We start from the raw sequence: 18629 nt of genomic DNA on the forward strand, positions 1-18629 counted from the left end.
CAATAGTACACTCTGTGTAGAAAAACTGACTGAATGTAGAAATTTGATTCGATTGTATGACTGTAAGTGAGTGAAGGAAGTGAGAAATAGGGAGATGAAAATAACACAAGCCATGGCAGAGAGAACAGAGGTTTTTGTCCAGAAAAGTGGACCTGAAACGGAGCCGGTAATAAAACATAAACTGCCCAATAACAATGACGTGTGGGTACCCCTTATCCTAACCCAATAACAATGACATGTGGGTACCCCTCTATCCTAACCCAATAACAATGACATGTGGGTAGCCCACTATCCTAACCCAATAACAATGAAGAGTGGATACCCCTCTATCCTAACCCAATAACAATGACGTGTGGTACCCCTCTATCATATGCCTGCTCAAAGAAAGAGCAAGGTGAAGACCAACCCCAGTGGTCGAAGCACGTGAACACCGATTGAGACAGGGTGAACTCATCTGAGATGGAGGTGCTAGGACTCCAACTGAACACTTCTGAAGAAAAAATGAAATGTTACACTCACATTCATGCAGGGAGGAATAGGACTAGAAGGCCCCTCCTTTAAATGTCCCCCACATGGATAGGGTATGCGTGTAGGTACAGCACACTGTAAGCTGTAACTGTTGAAGCCTCTTGTCAGTTCAACAGGCTTAGTGATGTTGTTTACTCCCCACGCAGTATTAGAACTGATTAGGTCTTACTTTATTTCATTATGTATTGTACTTTGATCTTCATTGTGATATAACGTGATAAATAACGGGATAGATAAACTATATCTCTGCAGAGTTGTATTTCTATCTCATGTTATGCATTTTATGTATTCTATTTATATCTTAAATCTTTATGCTCTCCATCCCAGTTAATGTTAATGTTCATTTGTTGTATTTTATGCACTTTAACCTAGTTTTTGTTTATTTTATGTCTATGTTTATGTGTATCACTGTACATGTTATTTCTTTGTGCACGTCATTTATTTGCTGTTAAGCACTTTGAGCTTCATTGTTTTGTATGAGGTGCTTTACAAATACAGTTTATTATTATTATTATTATTAAAGGCACCCAGTGCAACTTTATATAAACATTCAATGAAAAATAAACATTCAATTTCTAGTCTTTTTTACACGTAGTAAGTTATAATAACTTCATACCATTACATATCGACATTCAAGGAGCAAAGATGAGACGTCGTTGTGTGGTGAGAACTGATAGAAAATCGTAAACAACAACAATTGCCGGTGGGGAGAGGCCATTTTTCCATTGACTGGAATCCTGCTTTATTTATTGTAGGTTACAAAAAATAAAGGAAATGGCGGCGATTGTTGTTGTTATCGATTTTCTATCAGTTCTCACCACACAATGACGTCTTATCTTTGCTCCTTGAATGTCGATATGTAATCGTATGGAGTTATTGAAACTTACTACGTGTAAAAAAGACTAGAAATTGAATGTTTATTTTTAAGCCTCGAAAGTTGCACTGGGTGCCTCTAATAATAATATATTTCAGAGATACGGGTCGTTTCTCCGTTTCGGTCAGGTGACTGGTATTAACCAATCATTCACTAACACAACTTCCGGGTACATCGTCCGACACACAAGTGTTCGGCTGCAACCTAGGTCAGTGCAAGGTACTGTTCTCCTGTTATGGCTGCTGCATTCCAATTATTTAGTCCTGGGCGACTCGTCAGACTTACCCGGTAAGATGTTTTTTTTTTTTTTTTTGTGCAATTTTATTTTACTCCCCGGGTTACTGTTGTTTTGGAAAATATTGGGACTGACACAGGAATTTAGACAACAACGAGACAAGTTAGTTACCTAACTGAAATGTCTTTTAGCTAACTAAAGCCGTCAAAACTTGGTGAACTGTCCACTTTCGTGTTTCAGAAGAAATGTAACAAGTGTTTTGTAAGGGTTGCCACGAATGTTACCTACGTCCTTGCCCTTTGACTAACGTAAACGGTATCTTTGTAACTTCTTACTTGGTGTTATGTAGCCATTGCAACGTTAAATTAGCTAATGTCAAGCTACCTCTTGACAGCCGAAGCAGAAGATTCCATTTTTCAAACTTGATGACCTTGTGGCACGAAAAGAGTTGTTGTTTGGTTACGCTACATAGCAGAGATACAATATGACCACCAATGCAATCAAGAGAAATTGCCCATTTGATATAGTATAACAATAATACAGAAGTATACAGAGTATATTCATAACTCTGTCATCTACTCATTGACATAAACAGAATCAATGTGCTACCTTCAGTTAAAAACTATCTATATGTCTATATCTACTGATATCTGTACAACGAGAATGTTGCACGAGTATAGAATGTTTTCATTCCCCTTTTTGACATGTTACACCAAAGTACATAGACATTATGGTCAAAATAATTAGTTTTAACCATTCAAGCAAGACACACGGCTAGTCATGGTATATCTTACTATACTGTAGGTGGCACTATGTATTGGTAATAACAAGTGTGCATGAGCAGTGATTGACATCTAGTCAGACACTCCTCCTGGTTTTGATTTGTTCACGATGGATTCTTGCGAAACATTAGGAGCACTGGGTGGAGCCAGAGTTCTGTCTGTCTCGTGAACTACTGTCAGGACTTTCATTCACTATGAGATGACTAGCTTTGTGTCAATAGATTGGAGCATGGTGAAATTTCAAGGAAAGACTCGCCTTCTGTTATTATCTCCTTCTGAAACCAACAAAATGCGGGGTCATGCTGGTCATGGCAGAGAGCGCCACTGGCTAAGTCACAAAATTCTACACAGGGCGTGAGGGGACACAGGAGAAGGGTCCCACACACTGTCTCCCTCTAGCTAGATGCTATGAGTCTAATCTGTCAATTTGAATGGACAACTTCTACTCATATAGGTGCCTTTCCAGGACATGAAAGGCATGTGTACACAGGTCACAAGAGAGCTTGCATAGATAAAAATGTACGTTTCTTAGTTGCTGTACATAACAACATGAAAAAAGAAATCTGTCTCTGACACAATTCCTCCAAATAGAATAAAAAGGAATAAAAATTACGAAGATAATCAAAATTATCTACATATTTATCACCATTTAGCGTAATGGCAACTGGTCACTGCCAGAAAGTTTCAGAGCAACTGACCAGAGCATCACTTTAATCATGGCACTGAACGCCCACAGGAAGAGAAGAGAGACTAAGTTGGTGACGCTGGTGTTACTATTCCAAGAGGCATTAGCCAGCCAATGACGAGACACATTACATACAACTGAGCAAGCGACCGATCAGGCAGGCGCCTGCATGTGCCACCGTGAGCCACACAAATAAACTTAACGAAGAGGTTTATTTAACAAAAGAAATCATCTTGATATGTTGGCAAGTGAACACCAACATTGTATGTTTTAAATAACTGCTTCTAGGCCGAAAGTGAGTTGCTCTCAGATATAGAAACAGAGTGAGAGAGGCGCAAATATACAGTTCTGCAGGACAGTACGTCTTTCTAACGTTAACATGGTGCACAAAAAACATTTGATCAGAGTTAGGCAAACTCTCCCGATTCATGGTTAAAAACTGTCCTGGTAGTTCTGGGAGAAGTCAGGGCTTTCTGTAAAAAAAATAGGGAAAGAGAGAAAGGGTTGGATATCTGGCAGAAAGCCTTGAAAACCGATCCGGCATGCTGTCCCAACTGGCAATTTGAACGATGCTAAGTCCACTTTATATACTGTATTTCAACATTGTCTGCAAAATTCCCAACCAATGACTGGTTAGTTAGTTTGCTAACATGATGACCTATTCATAATAAGAGGGAACTAAACATCAAATATGCATCATCCTTTTTCCTAACAACGTATCTGATATACAGTTGTGCATTTCATTTTTCATATTTTTAATTTAATTTCCATACTTTTATTACATCAGAGCTGCAAAGGCGTTCGGCTGCCCCAGTGTTCAGCTGCATGCTACCGGGTCAGCCATGGGTGTCTCAATGGAAGACTTCAATAATGCGAAGGAGAGGCTGTCCGGTCTGAAAAAAGATCCTGGCAATGAGGCTAAACTGAAAATCTACGCACTCTTCAAACAGGTGAGCCCCTCTACACATACACTTATCAGGGGTAGGTGTATGTGTGGTTTTGTGTGGCATTAGAGGAATCAGTTTTCTAGTAATAATATGGCTGGACAGTGATATCCAAATGGATTGAAAATAAATTCAGTTGACTTACTCATAGTAATTCATTAGTTTATTTGAAAAATTTAAAATAGATATCTTCATTATTTATACATCAGATTGTGTTCTTCATGGGAATTGTTTTTTTTGTATTTGATTAGATTTTTTTAATTTGATTTTTGATTGTTGAATGTGCTACATTTCCATTCTGGAGCCATTTCTACAGGCAGGTTAATGCCAGATTAAATCACATATGGCCTAGAAACTGCACAGATACCCACAAAAGTTAGTTTGATAGCAGAATCTGTAGACATTTTGGACAAGAAATTAAGGTAAAAGAAATATTTTGGGGGTGGGGGGTAGTCTTGGGTGTAATAGGTGTGAAGGCATACAGGACTGCAGGCAGGAAGGCCACAATAACTATATGGATGCTAATGAATGTGGCACATTAGCTATGCCATTTCGTTAGGTCAAAGACAAACGGAGATTGGAAACATTTGTTATAAAATAATGTAATAATGTTGGGAAATAAAACTGTTAGATCCTTTAATCTTCCATATAATAGCTGTATGATTTATCCAGTTCTGAAGGTAAATGGAACGTGCCTTAATTTGAAATATAAAAAATACGTAAAGGCTCATTTTGTTAGAACTTCATAAGAGTGTCTGCTAAATGACAACACAATATAGCCTATTAGCAACTTTTGTCATTGTCAAAGGGGGGCACATACTCAGTTCTTCTCAGTTCAGCCTATGCATTTAACAAAGATGGAAGTAGCCATTAAGTACATGGGTCCATGATCATGGAAATCATGAGTCAGATAACTTATCCTTACTTGGCTAAGCATTCTAATCATGTTTTATTTCTTATTCATTTCACTAGGCTACTAAAGGACCCTGTAATACTCCTAAGCCTGGTATGTTGGACTTCATTAATAAAGCCAAGTGGGACGCCTGGAAGAATTTGGGATCTGTTTCACAGGCAAGTGTCTTTGTCATCTTTTGAAGTATCTCCTTGTCAACTGTTTTTTTTTTTTTTTTTTTTTAATCTAGCATCATTTTAAAAGTAGGTTTTATTTAATTCCTTACCAGCCCTTACCTTTTACCTCACTCTGTGTCTCTCAGGAGGAAGCCAAGCAGCAGTATGTAGATCTTATTACCTCCCTGGCGGGAGCAGAAAGCCCAGAAAAAGCCAAGCCCGTAGGTGAAGCATCCTCCTACCAGACACTTCTGGTGTCTACAAACGACAACATCACCACCATTACCCTGAACAGGCCAGAGAAGAAGAACGCCATCACAGTGGAGGTGAGAAACTTTCATTCAGGGTTGTTGCTGACATGTTACTGCAATGCTATCATTTACAAGAATCACTAACAGAGGCCAACATGCTCACTTTGGCTTGGCAGTGATTTGGCTTCTGTCTCTGTACTCTTTTTAATTTTGAGTATATTGGTAGCACATTGCGTGACGTTATCAGGCTACATGGTTTAAACAGAAAAAAATACCTTTTAAATCACATGATCTTGTGAACAAGATGGGTAACTAATTTGCTCATTAGAAAGGGCTGCACACATAAAGAAATAAAGTAAGAGGTCAAACTACAATCAACATGGCTTTTTTGAAAGATGGGCTGCTGTTTCCCCGAATTGTGAAAGGGGGTTGGGAACTACAGTGGGTGTGTAAAGCCCAGAGGTTATGTGTTCAATGTAAATGCACTACAGTAAACACATGAGCGCAATCTATTCTGTTAAAGCGGAACAGCCAACCCTTCCTTTTTTGTGCTTTGGTAACTGAACATTACAAGTAACTAAATACAAGTAACTGGATGTTTGTGCATCTCATGCTTCTTCATCTGTGTCTCTTCTATGCTTTTTTCCATAGATGTATAATGAAATCATCAAAGCTCTGGACCAAGCCTCTAAAGATGATTCAGTCATCACTGTCCTCACAGGTAAAGACATCCCATACACATAGTGTCTAGAGATACTACTTCAACTTTCTTCTAATAATTTAATGGAGCCATGTCCATTGATTAAAAAAAACAAATACAACTTAAAAATGGAACTTTATGATGGAATTTTTGATGTCTGTACTTTTCAATGTCAATGAACTATTTCTGTTGCCAAGATGTCATTGCAGCTTATTTCTACCCCAAATATCAATGAACCCCCAAATTGATATTTTCTGTCCCCCTAAGAGGTTGAAGTGGCGTCTAAAATTATTTGCACGTGACCATGCCATATCTGTCAACCTGCACATTCAGCCCCGTCCACAATTATATGCACCCCTGGTGAAGATGAGAAAAAAGGGTTATAAGAAATTCACCTTTTGGTGAATAAGCTTAAAATCACACTGATTTTTTTTTTTTAGAAAAAGCCTCCCTTTAATTAAAGTACATTCATTATTATTATTCTCAGGTTATTATTATTATTATTATTTATATTTAACTTTTCTAAGATGAGCAGCGTGTTTAGGAACTTTGAAGAAGTAATCAATGACTCATATTTATACCCCAGTGAAACAGATGAGACAGAGATCAAACTCCCTTATTCCTTCTTCAAAATGGGAACGTTCAGAGAAAACACAAATCAACTAAGGAAAAAGTGTGTTGACCCTTCAAAGTCAGGGAAAGGCTATAAAAATGAAAAATGCCTATATTTTCCAGTAAAAAATGTAAATGTAAAGTGCAAATCAACTGGAAATGGTACAAACTTGCTTGGAAGAGACCCAAATTTACTTTGCCCCCACGCACACTGAGCGATACAAAAAAATAAATCCCCAAGGATCACTGTTGACCATTTGCTGAAAAGGAGTAGTGCTCTAAACTTACCATCAGATGTCACCTCCAGGCCACCAGATTATTTGGAAGGCATTACCTCCTGTAACCACAAACAGAAGTTCCTGGAGCGTGATAAACACTACTGACATCTTCACCTGTACTGTGTTCTGTGGTCAGATTAAACAAAAACATAGCTTTTTAGCAACGAACACTCAAAGCCGATTCAGCGTGAAAAGAAGAATGACTACTGAAAAGGACCTGATCCCCACTGATAAGAAATAAGGGTCTGTGATTTTGTTGTGGGCTGCTTTTCCTCCTAAGGCCCTGGAAACCTTGTCAGGGTACATGACATCACAGACTCCCTGAAATAACAGGACATTTTAAATCAAAACTGGCTGCCTCTGCCAAGAAACTAAAACTGTCTTCCAACAGAACATGTCCACTGCGCATCGGTGTCCTGTTCATCCCATATTTTCTCAGGATTTACTTTTCAATAATGACCTTCGGACTGTACATTATCCATTACATATGACGTGTAATTATACATTGATGTATCTATCTATAAATCCAGGAATCTCTGTGTGTCTGTCAGTCTAGGGCGTATCTCCCTGACGCTAGTTACGTTAGTTATGAGATTTCGCATGTAGCTTACGCATGTCATGAACCTGTGCATCCTTGATTTTGAAGACATAGTTCGCGAGATATTTGTATTTTACCGTTTCCCGTAGGCACTAATGGGTTATCGTTTCCCGTAGCACCGAAATTACGTCACAAATTACGTCACAAACAATATTAGCGGTATTAAAACTATCCTTAAACTATCCTCCCGGTATTAAAACTATCCTAAGTTCAGAATAGCGTTGGATACCATAAGGAGGTCCGCATTCAAATTCTTCTTGGTGAACAGATCCAGACTTTTGCTCAGGTAATCTTAAGACAGTGATTGATTTTATCTATTCGTTTATATAAGCTTCTTTATATTAAGTTTCAAAGTAATGTCTTGAGTTGTACAGTCATCTAACAGACAGGGAATAGTAATCCATCAAAATATTCATATTGTTTATTAGTATAGCGTGTTTTTACAGAACATTTCTGCACTTATTTGACTTACAACGGGGCGGACCCGCGCGACGTGAATGATGTTATAGTCATAGAACAGTCATGTGGTTAGCCTAGAGCCTAGACCACTGACCATGCGTTCATTCATCTACTGACGCAATGAAAGAGGTTTCCGATGTATTAGTGTCCGATGTATATGTTGTAATTCGTGTGTATTTTGTTTTCTCATTATTGCAATATTATAAACCTCAGTCTGCATTTGCCCTGGCTGGGAGAGGCTGTCATTCCGAAGATACTGTGTGTGATCGCCTTCGCTCTGTGTTCATTTAACCTGTCAGAGTGTATGAATAAACGGCTGGGTGCCAATCAAATCACAACGCAAGAGTGGAGTACTACACCGCTATTAATGGTAGCTTATATTGATAAGCCTCGGAGGCTTTCAGATTGTCCATTGCTTTCCCATCTGTTGCTATGGAGTCCACGAAAATACGCGCAAATCTCGCTGTAAATGTATGTTGGGCCACGTCGTCATGTTATCCTCCAACTGTGTTACCATTGTAAGGACATTATTAGCTTACGATCTGTCTGAGAGTGGGCTGTCAAAGCTAGCATCATCGAAGTCATACAGTAGCCTACAGTACATACATTCAATAAAATGAACCTACATTTGAGTCCAACTGCATGACCATTCTTACCCACACTTACCCTTACAATAAAGAAGTGATCCTATTTCAACCATAAATTTCTTTCTTTATGACATTTAGTTTATAGTTTAGACAGCAACTTTGACATCTATATTCAACTGCATCCACTACATAATCTCAAACTTTATTTGTTGGTATATCTCCAAAAAGGCTATACAACATTAAAACATTTATTATTGAAAAGGAAACATGCATCACAATAATACTTCAGTGTAACCTGTACCTATGTGGAGTGCAAATATATATAAAAAAAAAGCTATTACACTACCCAACAGCTACACCTACACCTACGTCTGCTAACACTACAGAATGCATAATTCCTACGGGCACTGCACTAGTATTGCTAATTTACAGTGCCCTCCACAAATATTGGCACCCCTAGTGAATATGAGCTAAACAGGCTATACAAAAATATGTCTTTGCTGTTTATCCTCTCAGTCTTTCACTCGAAATATACACAAAAATCTTACCTTTTCATTGAAGTAAAATTATTAAAAGAAAAAAAAAAACATTGACATTAAATAAATATTTTCCCTCAAAACATGTGTGCCACAATTATTGGCACCCCTTAATGTAATGTTTTGTGCAGCCTCCATTTGCCAAGATAATAGCTCTGAGTCTTCTCCTATAATGCGTGATGAGGTTAGTGAACACATGGCACGGGATCTGAGACCATTCCTACATGCAGTATCTCTTCAGATCCTTCAGAATCTGAGGTCAACGTTTTTAGACTTGGCTACAGCTCATCCCACAGATTTTCTATGGGGTTTAGGTCAGGGGACTGTGATGGCCATGGCAAAACCTTTATTCTGTGGTCGGTGAACCATTTTTGTGTTGATTTTGAGGTGTGCCTAGAATCATTGTCCTGCTGGAAGGTCCAACCACGGCCCAATTTAAGACTTCCTGGAGGGGGCTGTTAGATTTTCATTTAAGATCTGCTGGTATTTGATGGAGTCCATGATACCATGTATCCTAACAAGATGTCCAGGGCCTTTGGAAGAAAAACAGCCCCACAACATCAAAGATCCGCCACCATACTCCACATTGGGTATGGGGTGCTTTTCTATATGGCTATCGTTCTGTCTACGCCAAACCTACCTTTGATGGTTGTTGCCAAAAAGCTTTATTTTGGTCTCATCTGACCATATAACTCAGTCCCATTGAAAATCTGACTTACATTTGGCAAACTGTAGGCGCTTTAGTTTGTTGTTGATTGACAGCAGATTCTTTTTTCTGGCAACCCTCCAAAACAACTTGTGGTGATGTAGGTGGTGTCTGATGGTAGTTTTGGAGACTTTCTGACCCCAAGACTCAACTAACCTCTACAATTCTCCAGTTGTGATCCTTGGAGATTATTTTGCCAGTAGAACCATCCCCCTCACGGTGCGTGGGGTCAATGTACAGACACGTCCTCTTCCAGGCTGATTCTTAACATTTCCTGTCGCTTTAAACTTGTTAATTATTTCCTTGATAGTTGAAATGGGTATTTTCAACTGTTTAGAGATTTTCTTGTGTCCATTTCTTGATTTATGCAGCTCAACAACTTTTCGTCACACATCGTCACTGTGTTATTTGGGTCTTTCCCATAGTGATGAATGACTAATGGAATTTGGCCTGTGTCACCTCATATTTGTACGCCAGTGGAACTGGAAGTCATGTTTGACCTCATAAGAGTTCCTTATCAAACAGGTGAACTTAAAAATGTAAAATATGACTGGAAATATACTTCAGCTAGATTTTAATTAAAGATTTTTCTAGGGGTGCCAATAATTGTGGCACACATGTTTTGGGGAAAAATATTTATTTAATGTCAACAGTTTCTTTTTATTTCCAATAATTTTACTTCAATGAAAAGGTAAGATTTTTGTGAATATTTTGAGTGAAAAATCAAGAGGATTAACAGCGAAGACATATTTTTTTATAGCCTGTTTAGCTCATATTCACTAGGGGTGCCAGTATTTGTGGAGGGCACTGTATTTGTCTTACAATTTATATATAACTAATTTAAAAAGCAAGCATTTGTGTCATTCATTTCTGTCTGTCAGAGAATCCATTAAGATATGAAGTTAACATGTGGTTGTGTTTTAGCAGTCCTGACTTAGACAATTTGTTACCATGTTGCAAGTGAAATGCACTATTGTGCATCAAGTTTGTAAAGTAGGCTTGACAGGGTGGTTCAAGTTGTGGCTCCTCAGCACTGTTTCAAAGCTGTTTTACTTTCTTAATTAAACACGTCGGGACTAGATATTAAGCATCCCATCCCTTCTTGCAGGTGTGGTAGTGTATTATAAAAGTGCAATGGTGTATGCATGATGCCAATGGGATGACATAAATGGAGTGAATTGAAGTCAATGGATCCCGTAAACCTAAGAATAGCTGTTCTACAGTTGTTTTGGATAACTTGACGCCCGTGCCATTTGCCAGTAGCAACTTGCTGTAAGCAACTTTATAGCAAAATTCTACTCTCAGCTGAACCTTGGGGTAATCCTAACGTTATGTAGATGATCTCGGCTTAACGGTGTAATGTTGGTGCTATCATTATTATGGTGCTATGGTATCATTATTTTGTCCACATCGCGATCGGAGATCACTTGTTGGTCCCTAGGTTCTGCACTGCAATGAAAACTGAAAGGCTGTAAACGTTCTCACCACCTTGTAGCCTAAGTGTCTTGGTCTCTTGAGTTCTTGCTGTGGAACAGTCCTGTCTCTGGTAGTAAAACGTTCATCTTTTTACCGGTATAATGGACGTTGGCATTGGCAAACAGCTTTTACGTGCATTACCACTACAGAAATCGTTGGTTTTGAAGAAAAAATTTGAGCTGGAAAACGTGTGTTTTATTTGTAGTGATTTCAAACTTTTGAATGTGTGTGTGTGTGTGTGTGTGTGTGTGTGTGTGTGTGTGTGTGTGTGTGTGTGTGTGTGTGTGTGTGTGTGTGTGTGTGTGTGTGTGTGTGTGTGTGTGTGTGTGTGTGTGTGTGTGTGTGTGTGTGTCAATGGTTCAGGTAGTGGAGATTTCTACTGCAGTGGAAATGATCTCACTAACTTCACCAAAATCCCTGAGGGAGGGATGGAACAGATGGCAAAGGACGCAGGAGAACTGCTGAGGTGGGACACATGAACATATTGGATGCTGTGGGATGGCTAAAATTACAAGAAAGTATTTGTATTTACATATTGTGATGTCTGTAAAGTTTGTGTGCATCGGGAGATTTTATTTTGATATACTGACAGTGTTAGCCCTACTAGCCACATAGGGGAAGAAGGGGTCGGGAACCTTTTTTGCCTGGAGAGCCACTTTCACCATTTTTTTTATTGTTTTAATCTCAGAAGAGCCACAAAAATATGGTTGCAAGAAAAAGTTTGGATATTTAACTAACCGTTACTTTTATTCAACACAGTTTTTTAAATACATTTTCTACTCGTTTTAAAAGTTATGGTACTAGTAACTACTTGTAAATGGCAATGGGAAATGACAGAAGTTCACAACGTTACAATCTAACAACGACATGAAATTAACAACGTTAACAACACAACACTCGAAATTGAACATAAGGCCTACCCAGAGATTTTTGCGACCTCGGGTGCGGCATAGACTTGCTGATGGCCTTGTCGTCTGGCTCATATTAAGTGAGGTGAAGCTTCATGCAAGCATTGAGGCTTTCATCAATTAACCGCGAATGCAGGTTCGTCTTTATATTTTTCATATGTAAGAAAGATTTATAGATAGATTTCTCACATGCATAAGTGGAACCGTGGTTACCATGGTTAACACAGCAATACTAACATGTTGCAATGTGCGATATGTAATGGGCAGTTCATTCCAAGTTTTTAGAATCAGTTCGTCTTCGGATCGAAACTTTCCCATGTCAGTCCACTTGTGTTCGCTCGCAAGCTGTGCTCGCTGACGTGCGATTCCTTCCAGCTGTTCCTTCAGTGATTTGAACTTGCCCACCTAGATGTCAGACGAGGTCAGTTTGGCACCCTCCATTTCGAAATTGCCGATAGAAACACCAGGGATGCACGATACGTTTTTTCCCTTTATGACCTTTTCTAGCCTTTCAACTTCAACATTGAAAGTTTTCTCGTTGACGAAACTGTACGGAAATCTGTGATTTTGTTTGATATTGGCATGGCAACCTGCCGCGAATGTAACAATATTGTGCAGGCTATGGTTACGGAGTCAAGTGAGGTGGAAAGTTAAATTAAATCACTCAGATAGACCTACGTATTTGGCACAAACCCTTGTAATTTCAATATAAGTAGTATTGACTGTGATTTTAGCCTTCTACTAGGCCTAGGCTGATCCCTTGATTACACGTTTTTCCCCCGTATTTTTCTCCAACCCTTTTCGTCCGAGAGCCCCGGCAGTCAGCAAAAGAGCCAGTGATGGCTCGCGAGCCACAGGTTCCCGACCCATGGCGTAAAGGATGATGATCTACCTACAGTTTGTGTTTTCTTGTGTATAATAATGTAATATACCTACAGTTTGTGTGTTCTTGTGTAATCAACAGGCAGTATGTGAAGGCCTACATTGAATTCCCTAAGCCTTTAATAGGAGTTATAAATGGTCCTGCTGTGGGAGTATCAGTCACTCTGCTTGGTCTCTTTGATGTGGTCTATGCTACTGAAAGGGTGAGTGGGTTCTTACATTTGATTCACTCAGGAAATACTTGTTGGGTCATTTATTGTCAGCTCCACTAGCCCCCCAGGGATTTCTTCAAAACTTTGTCATGGATTTGAGGGTTGAGTTTACCCGGATTTAATTTGGATGTGCAATTTTTGTATATAATTATACAATATTATATATATATATACCCAAACACACATGTATTTATATATGATATTATGTATGTATATATTATATATTATATGTATATATTAAGTAAGAAATTGTATAACCTGTATCTGTCATATATGATGGTGCTTTCATTTACAGTTGTAAATGGATCTTGAACTTTGCAGGCAACATTTCATACCCCCTTCAGCCAGCTAGGACAAAGTCCTGAGGGGTGTTCTTCCTACACCTTCCCTAAGATGATGGGGGCTGCCAAGGTATGCACACATCAGTCATGCAAACCATTACACAGCATTTAAGTCATTTTAGATTCTGATCATTAAAGTTTCTGTAGTTAAGTTCAAGAATCTGCGTTTATACACTCCAGGTCAGTGCAGTTATCCATATAACCTGTCTGTGTCTGTTTTACAAGGCACTTTCTTAACCTTCAGTACACTTTCGAAGCCTTTAGTACACTTTCTCAACCTTGAGTAAACTTCCTCAGTATGTATCAAGCTGAACTCGGTTTGTTCACTTATCAAAAATGTCTGGGGGCTAAGCGTTAAGTTAAGTTGCTTCTTGTGCACAATGGGTGAAATATCAAATACATTTTTTTGGTATATAGTAGTGATGCCATCTCGTACGAATTGATCCGTACAAAAACGAAAATGTGGTCAAAATATGGTGATACAAATATGATGGCTCATTCATATAACATTGATACCCACAAAGCAGCAGAATATATTCATAAGAAAGCTTCTTATTTTACAACTGTAACTGGAAGTCTAGACAAAATATGTAAGACCAAGGAAACTGCATTACTTGCCACAAGAAACCATATGACATGACCCTTGTATTTTCCCACAATTTTAGGCTAGTGAAATGCTGTTATTTAATAAGAAGCTCACAGCCACCCAGGCCTGTGGACAGGGTTTGGTTACGGAAGTCTTCCCTGACAGTAGCTTCCAGACAGAGGTGTGGACCAGACTCAAAGCTTACGCAAACCTGCCCAGGAATGTGAGTATACAACCCATACGTCATCACACTATGCATTTTACTTGACCCTTTTTTTCTTGCATATTTTCCATATATATTGTATACCAAATATGGAATATATATATTACTTTAATTAGCAGAAACAGTTCTATGAAATTATTACATTAGATTAAAATGAATTGTCATTGTGCAGAGTATGGGCCATTTAAAATGTTAACACTAATAACAGACTTGCACACTTTATTCCTTACTTGCATTTCCCATATCCTGTTTTGCCTCCATCCACTGATCTCTGCCTTCTCCTGATCTCCCCCTCTCTATGCCTCAGTCTCTAGCCCTTTCTAAGCAGCTGATCCGGGCTGCAGACAAGGAGCGCCTCCATTCCGTCAATGATCAGGAAGTGGAGCGGCTGGTGGAGCGCTGGCTCTCTGATGAATGCATGCAGGCCATCATGAGCTTCTTCACGGCCAAGGCCAAGCTGTGAGGACCGGAGGCATTAACACCGTCTGAAGGCCTTGACACCGCCTGAAGGCCTGGACACCATCTGAAGGCCTTGATACCGTCTGGAGGCCTGTACACCATCTGGTGTCCTTCTGTTAGTCCCTTTTTGTTCTGGAGATCCCAGTATGGATCTACAGATCTTTGGATGCAGTGCATGCAAAGGAGTTTTATTCACATTTTTGAATTGAAAATGTTGGTTTTGTGTGTCACTGACTTATTGTTCTTTAATATCATCTCTCTGTTCTAAATCTATTGTAGTGAAATGAAAGAATGGAATTGTAATGACATTTTTATTTAGACGTGTTGGTCATGGTTGTAACATGTATTCTGGGCAGGGAAGCAATAGTCCTGTCCATCGCTTCAACTCTGCATCAGGTAGAGAGATACATACAATGCCATGTTTTGCTAAAAGAACACCATACGTGCCTGTATTAAAAATTGTTTTATTTTACCATTTGTTTATTGAGTTAATTGAACAAAGGACTCCATTTGTCCTGTGTTTTTGTACACATCGTTTCATATATAATAGTTATAAAAGCAGAGTGAAGTTTAATTTCAGTGGTGAGCTACAGACTGTTAAGCTATGGCTCTTTGTGTAATCTCACACAGCACATTCATGTGATATTAATGTCATAAATGGTGTGTGGCACTCAGAAGTAGTGAGCTCCTGATCTCACTCAACTTTGACCTAAAAGTAGACTAGCATGGGCGATGAAGCAGTGGTTAAAGGAAGAAATCAGACATTACAGTGTTCTCATTCACTTCTATTCATGTTCTATAGATGGTTTCTCTACATTTACAGAAGATGAGCTGCTGTCACCTATAGGCTGAACGTGGCACATCCTCCTTGAGTGTGTGCGATGAACGAGAGTCCTGGGGTTGCCCCTGCTGCCATGCACAACTTTATATTATTTTGAGGTATGTTGATGTGTCCAGATCGATACAAGTGCACTTTTGGGGGTTCTTTGATGTGTCTGGTGGCAGGGATGCTCTGTCAGTATTCAATGTTGCAGAGGTGGAGGGCTTTGGTTACCGCTCAAAGCTCTGGGGTCCGACATGACGGGCTGCACCCAGAAACCCTTCTCTGCAGCGCCAGTCATCTACCCCTGAAGCCTTCCTCTGGAACCCCACTCCGATATCCGTCCGATTTTGTCCTCTGACAGTTATTTAGCAGGTCTTAAAAAAACAGGAGAGAATTAATGTACAGGGTATAAAAGCCCCAGCCCACAGAAGTTCTCTGCTGCCTAAGTCAGTCAGTCCTTGAAGCCCTCAGGCAGTATCCAAAATCTAAGAGTTTGGGAGACGTGTATTTTACTCTTGCCCTCCAATTTTGTAGGATTAGATTAGTTTCTTGGGTTTCATTTTTGGCGCATATGTTAAGTTTGTATAAAGTGTCCTCATAAGGTTACTATTATAGGATAAGCAAAGCTATAAAGCATAAAATGATTTTTGTTCACATTGACTTTTGTTCATATTATGGCTAAATAAGCATAAAGTAAATATTATATTCTCATTATAAGAGTCGAATGTGTGCATAATAGTTTGGTGGGAATGGGTAGCCGTAAGCAGAAGGTTTCTACTGGTAGATTGGGTTGAAAGATGGTGCGAGAATCCCACAGTGGAGAAATAGAGTAGGAGGGGAAGAAAAGAGACAAAGTGAGAGGACAGAGCTAAGTTGCCTTATACTGTATGTGTGCTTGTAATTATAGGTTCTTCAGCATTTGCAGGTCCTACTTAATGGGATAGAACAGAATATTAGAAAATAATTTATTCACTCACACACCAAAGAAAAAGGATGCACTGCCAATTCTTTAAACATCCAGATTATTGACATTTCTGGGTGAGTGAAATTGTATGAACAGTAGCTATGATCATTTCCATATCTTACAGATATTATTTCATCTCCCCCCCCCCCCCCCCCCCCACACTAGCAATCACTTACAGTGCTTCTCAGAAAAGTTCTGGAGGATTTGTAATTTTTTCTAGTCACATGCTTGGAGTGGTCCTTTGCTGCATTCTTAAGCTCATGTTTTAAGTGTGTCTGAGAGAGAGGAGTCATGAGGTAGTGTGTATCAGTGTGTATCAGTGTGTCTGAGATAGAGGAGTCCTAAAGAGGGAAGGACCAAAATAAAGAGAGAAGGGGTTGGGAAGGACTGAAAGAGAGAGAGAATGTCTGATTTCTGTTCATCTTAGAACTTAACAGATGGAATGCTCTGGAGCCTCTCCAACATGTGTTGCGGAACACAGCTGCCTAATATTGAATGGCTTAGCAACGAGTGCAGGGATACTCTGCTTGAATGCTATTTAATACAGGACATTTTCTTCAGAGTTGGAAATGTTGCAGTTACATTTCATTATAACCCATTTAATCACATGTCATGTCATACAATTGTCATTGTTCTCAAAAAGTAAAAAAAAAAAGCATCATAATCATATTATTAAAAGACTAAATCATTAATTACAATGTTCATCATGCTGAGGAAGTAACACAATTATGTATTCACCACCAAACTATTTCAAAGTATTCTCTAGGGTTTACTTAGAAAAGACTTAACATTAAGGTTTAACATAAACATTTCAGATTTTACTCTTACTTTTTCACTTGTAAAACTTACATAATAATATAAAACGAAAAATATATAAAAGTGAATGTTAAAAATATCACCAATAACAAGTTAAAATTTGATGTAAACATTGAAGAGAAAAAATATATATATTAATCAACCACATGGTGGCATTGTTGGGAATAATTTAAATTCCTTTTGGAAGGTTAATAGGAACATTGGTTCACATTGATAATGGCTGAAGGTTAATAGAAATGTACACATCTCTTTGTTTCCAATCTGCAAAGGGGGGGGGGGGGGGGGGGGGTTGAAATTCAAATATTCTGAGCGTTTCCTGGTAGCACATGACTCCGGAAAGGATCTATCCAGTCTGTTTTTTTTTTCTAAAAACAGGAGTTGACCCAAAGGGCTGTCCAGTGGAGGCAGATGGATTAACACTGCAAGTATACAGGAATAAAAGGAATAATGAGTACAAATGAAAAGCTGTTAAAGACTAAAAGCAACTTGGGCAATGTCAGCCTAAAAAATGGGTCTTAAAATTGAATTTATTGGCGATAGTGGGGCTGGACTTGAGAGGAGTGGAGTGGGAGTGGGAGAGTGAGAGGAGTTGTTTGGGATGACCTGGCGGCAGAATGTGGAATATGTCACGTGGAGCTAAGCCATTGAGGGTTTTAAAAACATATAGTAAAAAGATTAAATCAATTCTGTATTTCACAGATGGCCATTGCAGCCGAGCCAGAGCAGGAGTGATGTGGTGTCCATGGTCTTCTTTGGCCTGTGGCCAGGTCTGTTCTGGATTTAGGGCTAGAGCTAAACCACTTGCTGTCTGGGCTTGCTTGCTGTTGTCCACACCACTGTAGTATAGATTCTGGCTGTTGGGAGGCTTTAGGGCTGTGCAGAGCTATCTGCTGCAGTCACTGATTACAGTTATGCAACCATGAGTTTTAATCAAGTGTTTATTTTCAGTGTGCTTTCCAACTTTCTCCACAAAGGATATCTCTCATGAAGTAAAGTACCACTTTCACATGAAGTACATATTCTGAGAGAAAATAGGAGTGCAACTGTGTGGAGTGTATTTTAAAAGTGTCAATGTAAAGAGAAAAGAGAGTCACCG

The 18629-nt window shown here is 39.1% G+C and overlaps 1 protein-coding gene across 1 annotated transcript; it reads left to right on the top strand.

Annotated features, from left to right (window-relative positions):
* Positions 1-1577: 1577 nt before the first annotated feature.
* eci2 (enoyl-CoA delta isomerase 2) lies at positions 1578-15402 on the top strand. Its single transcript, XM_080855574.1, has 10 exons — positions 1578-1690; positions 3892-4054; positions 5021-5119; positions 5263-5442; positions 6019-6088; positions 11683-11785; positions 13192-13312; positions 13643-13732; positions 14328-14471; positions 14779-15402. Exons 1-10 carry the CDS (start codon positions 1638-1640, stop codon positions 14932-14934), a joined length of 1179 nt encoding a protein of 392 aa, XP_080711700.1. The 5' UTR covers positions 1578-1637; the 3' UTR covers positions 14935-15402.
* Positions 15403-18629: the final 3227 nt, after the last annotated feature.

Source organism: Sprattus sprattus (genome assembly GCF_963457725.1).
Source record: "Sprattus sprattus genome assembly, chromosome: 17".
Classification (NCBI taxonomy): domain Eukaryota; kingdom Metazoa; phylum Chordata; class Actinopteri; order Clupeiformes; family Clupeidae; genus Sprattus; species Sprattus sprattus.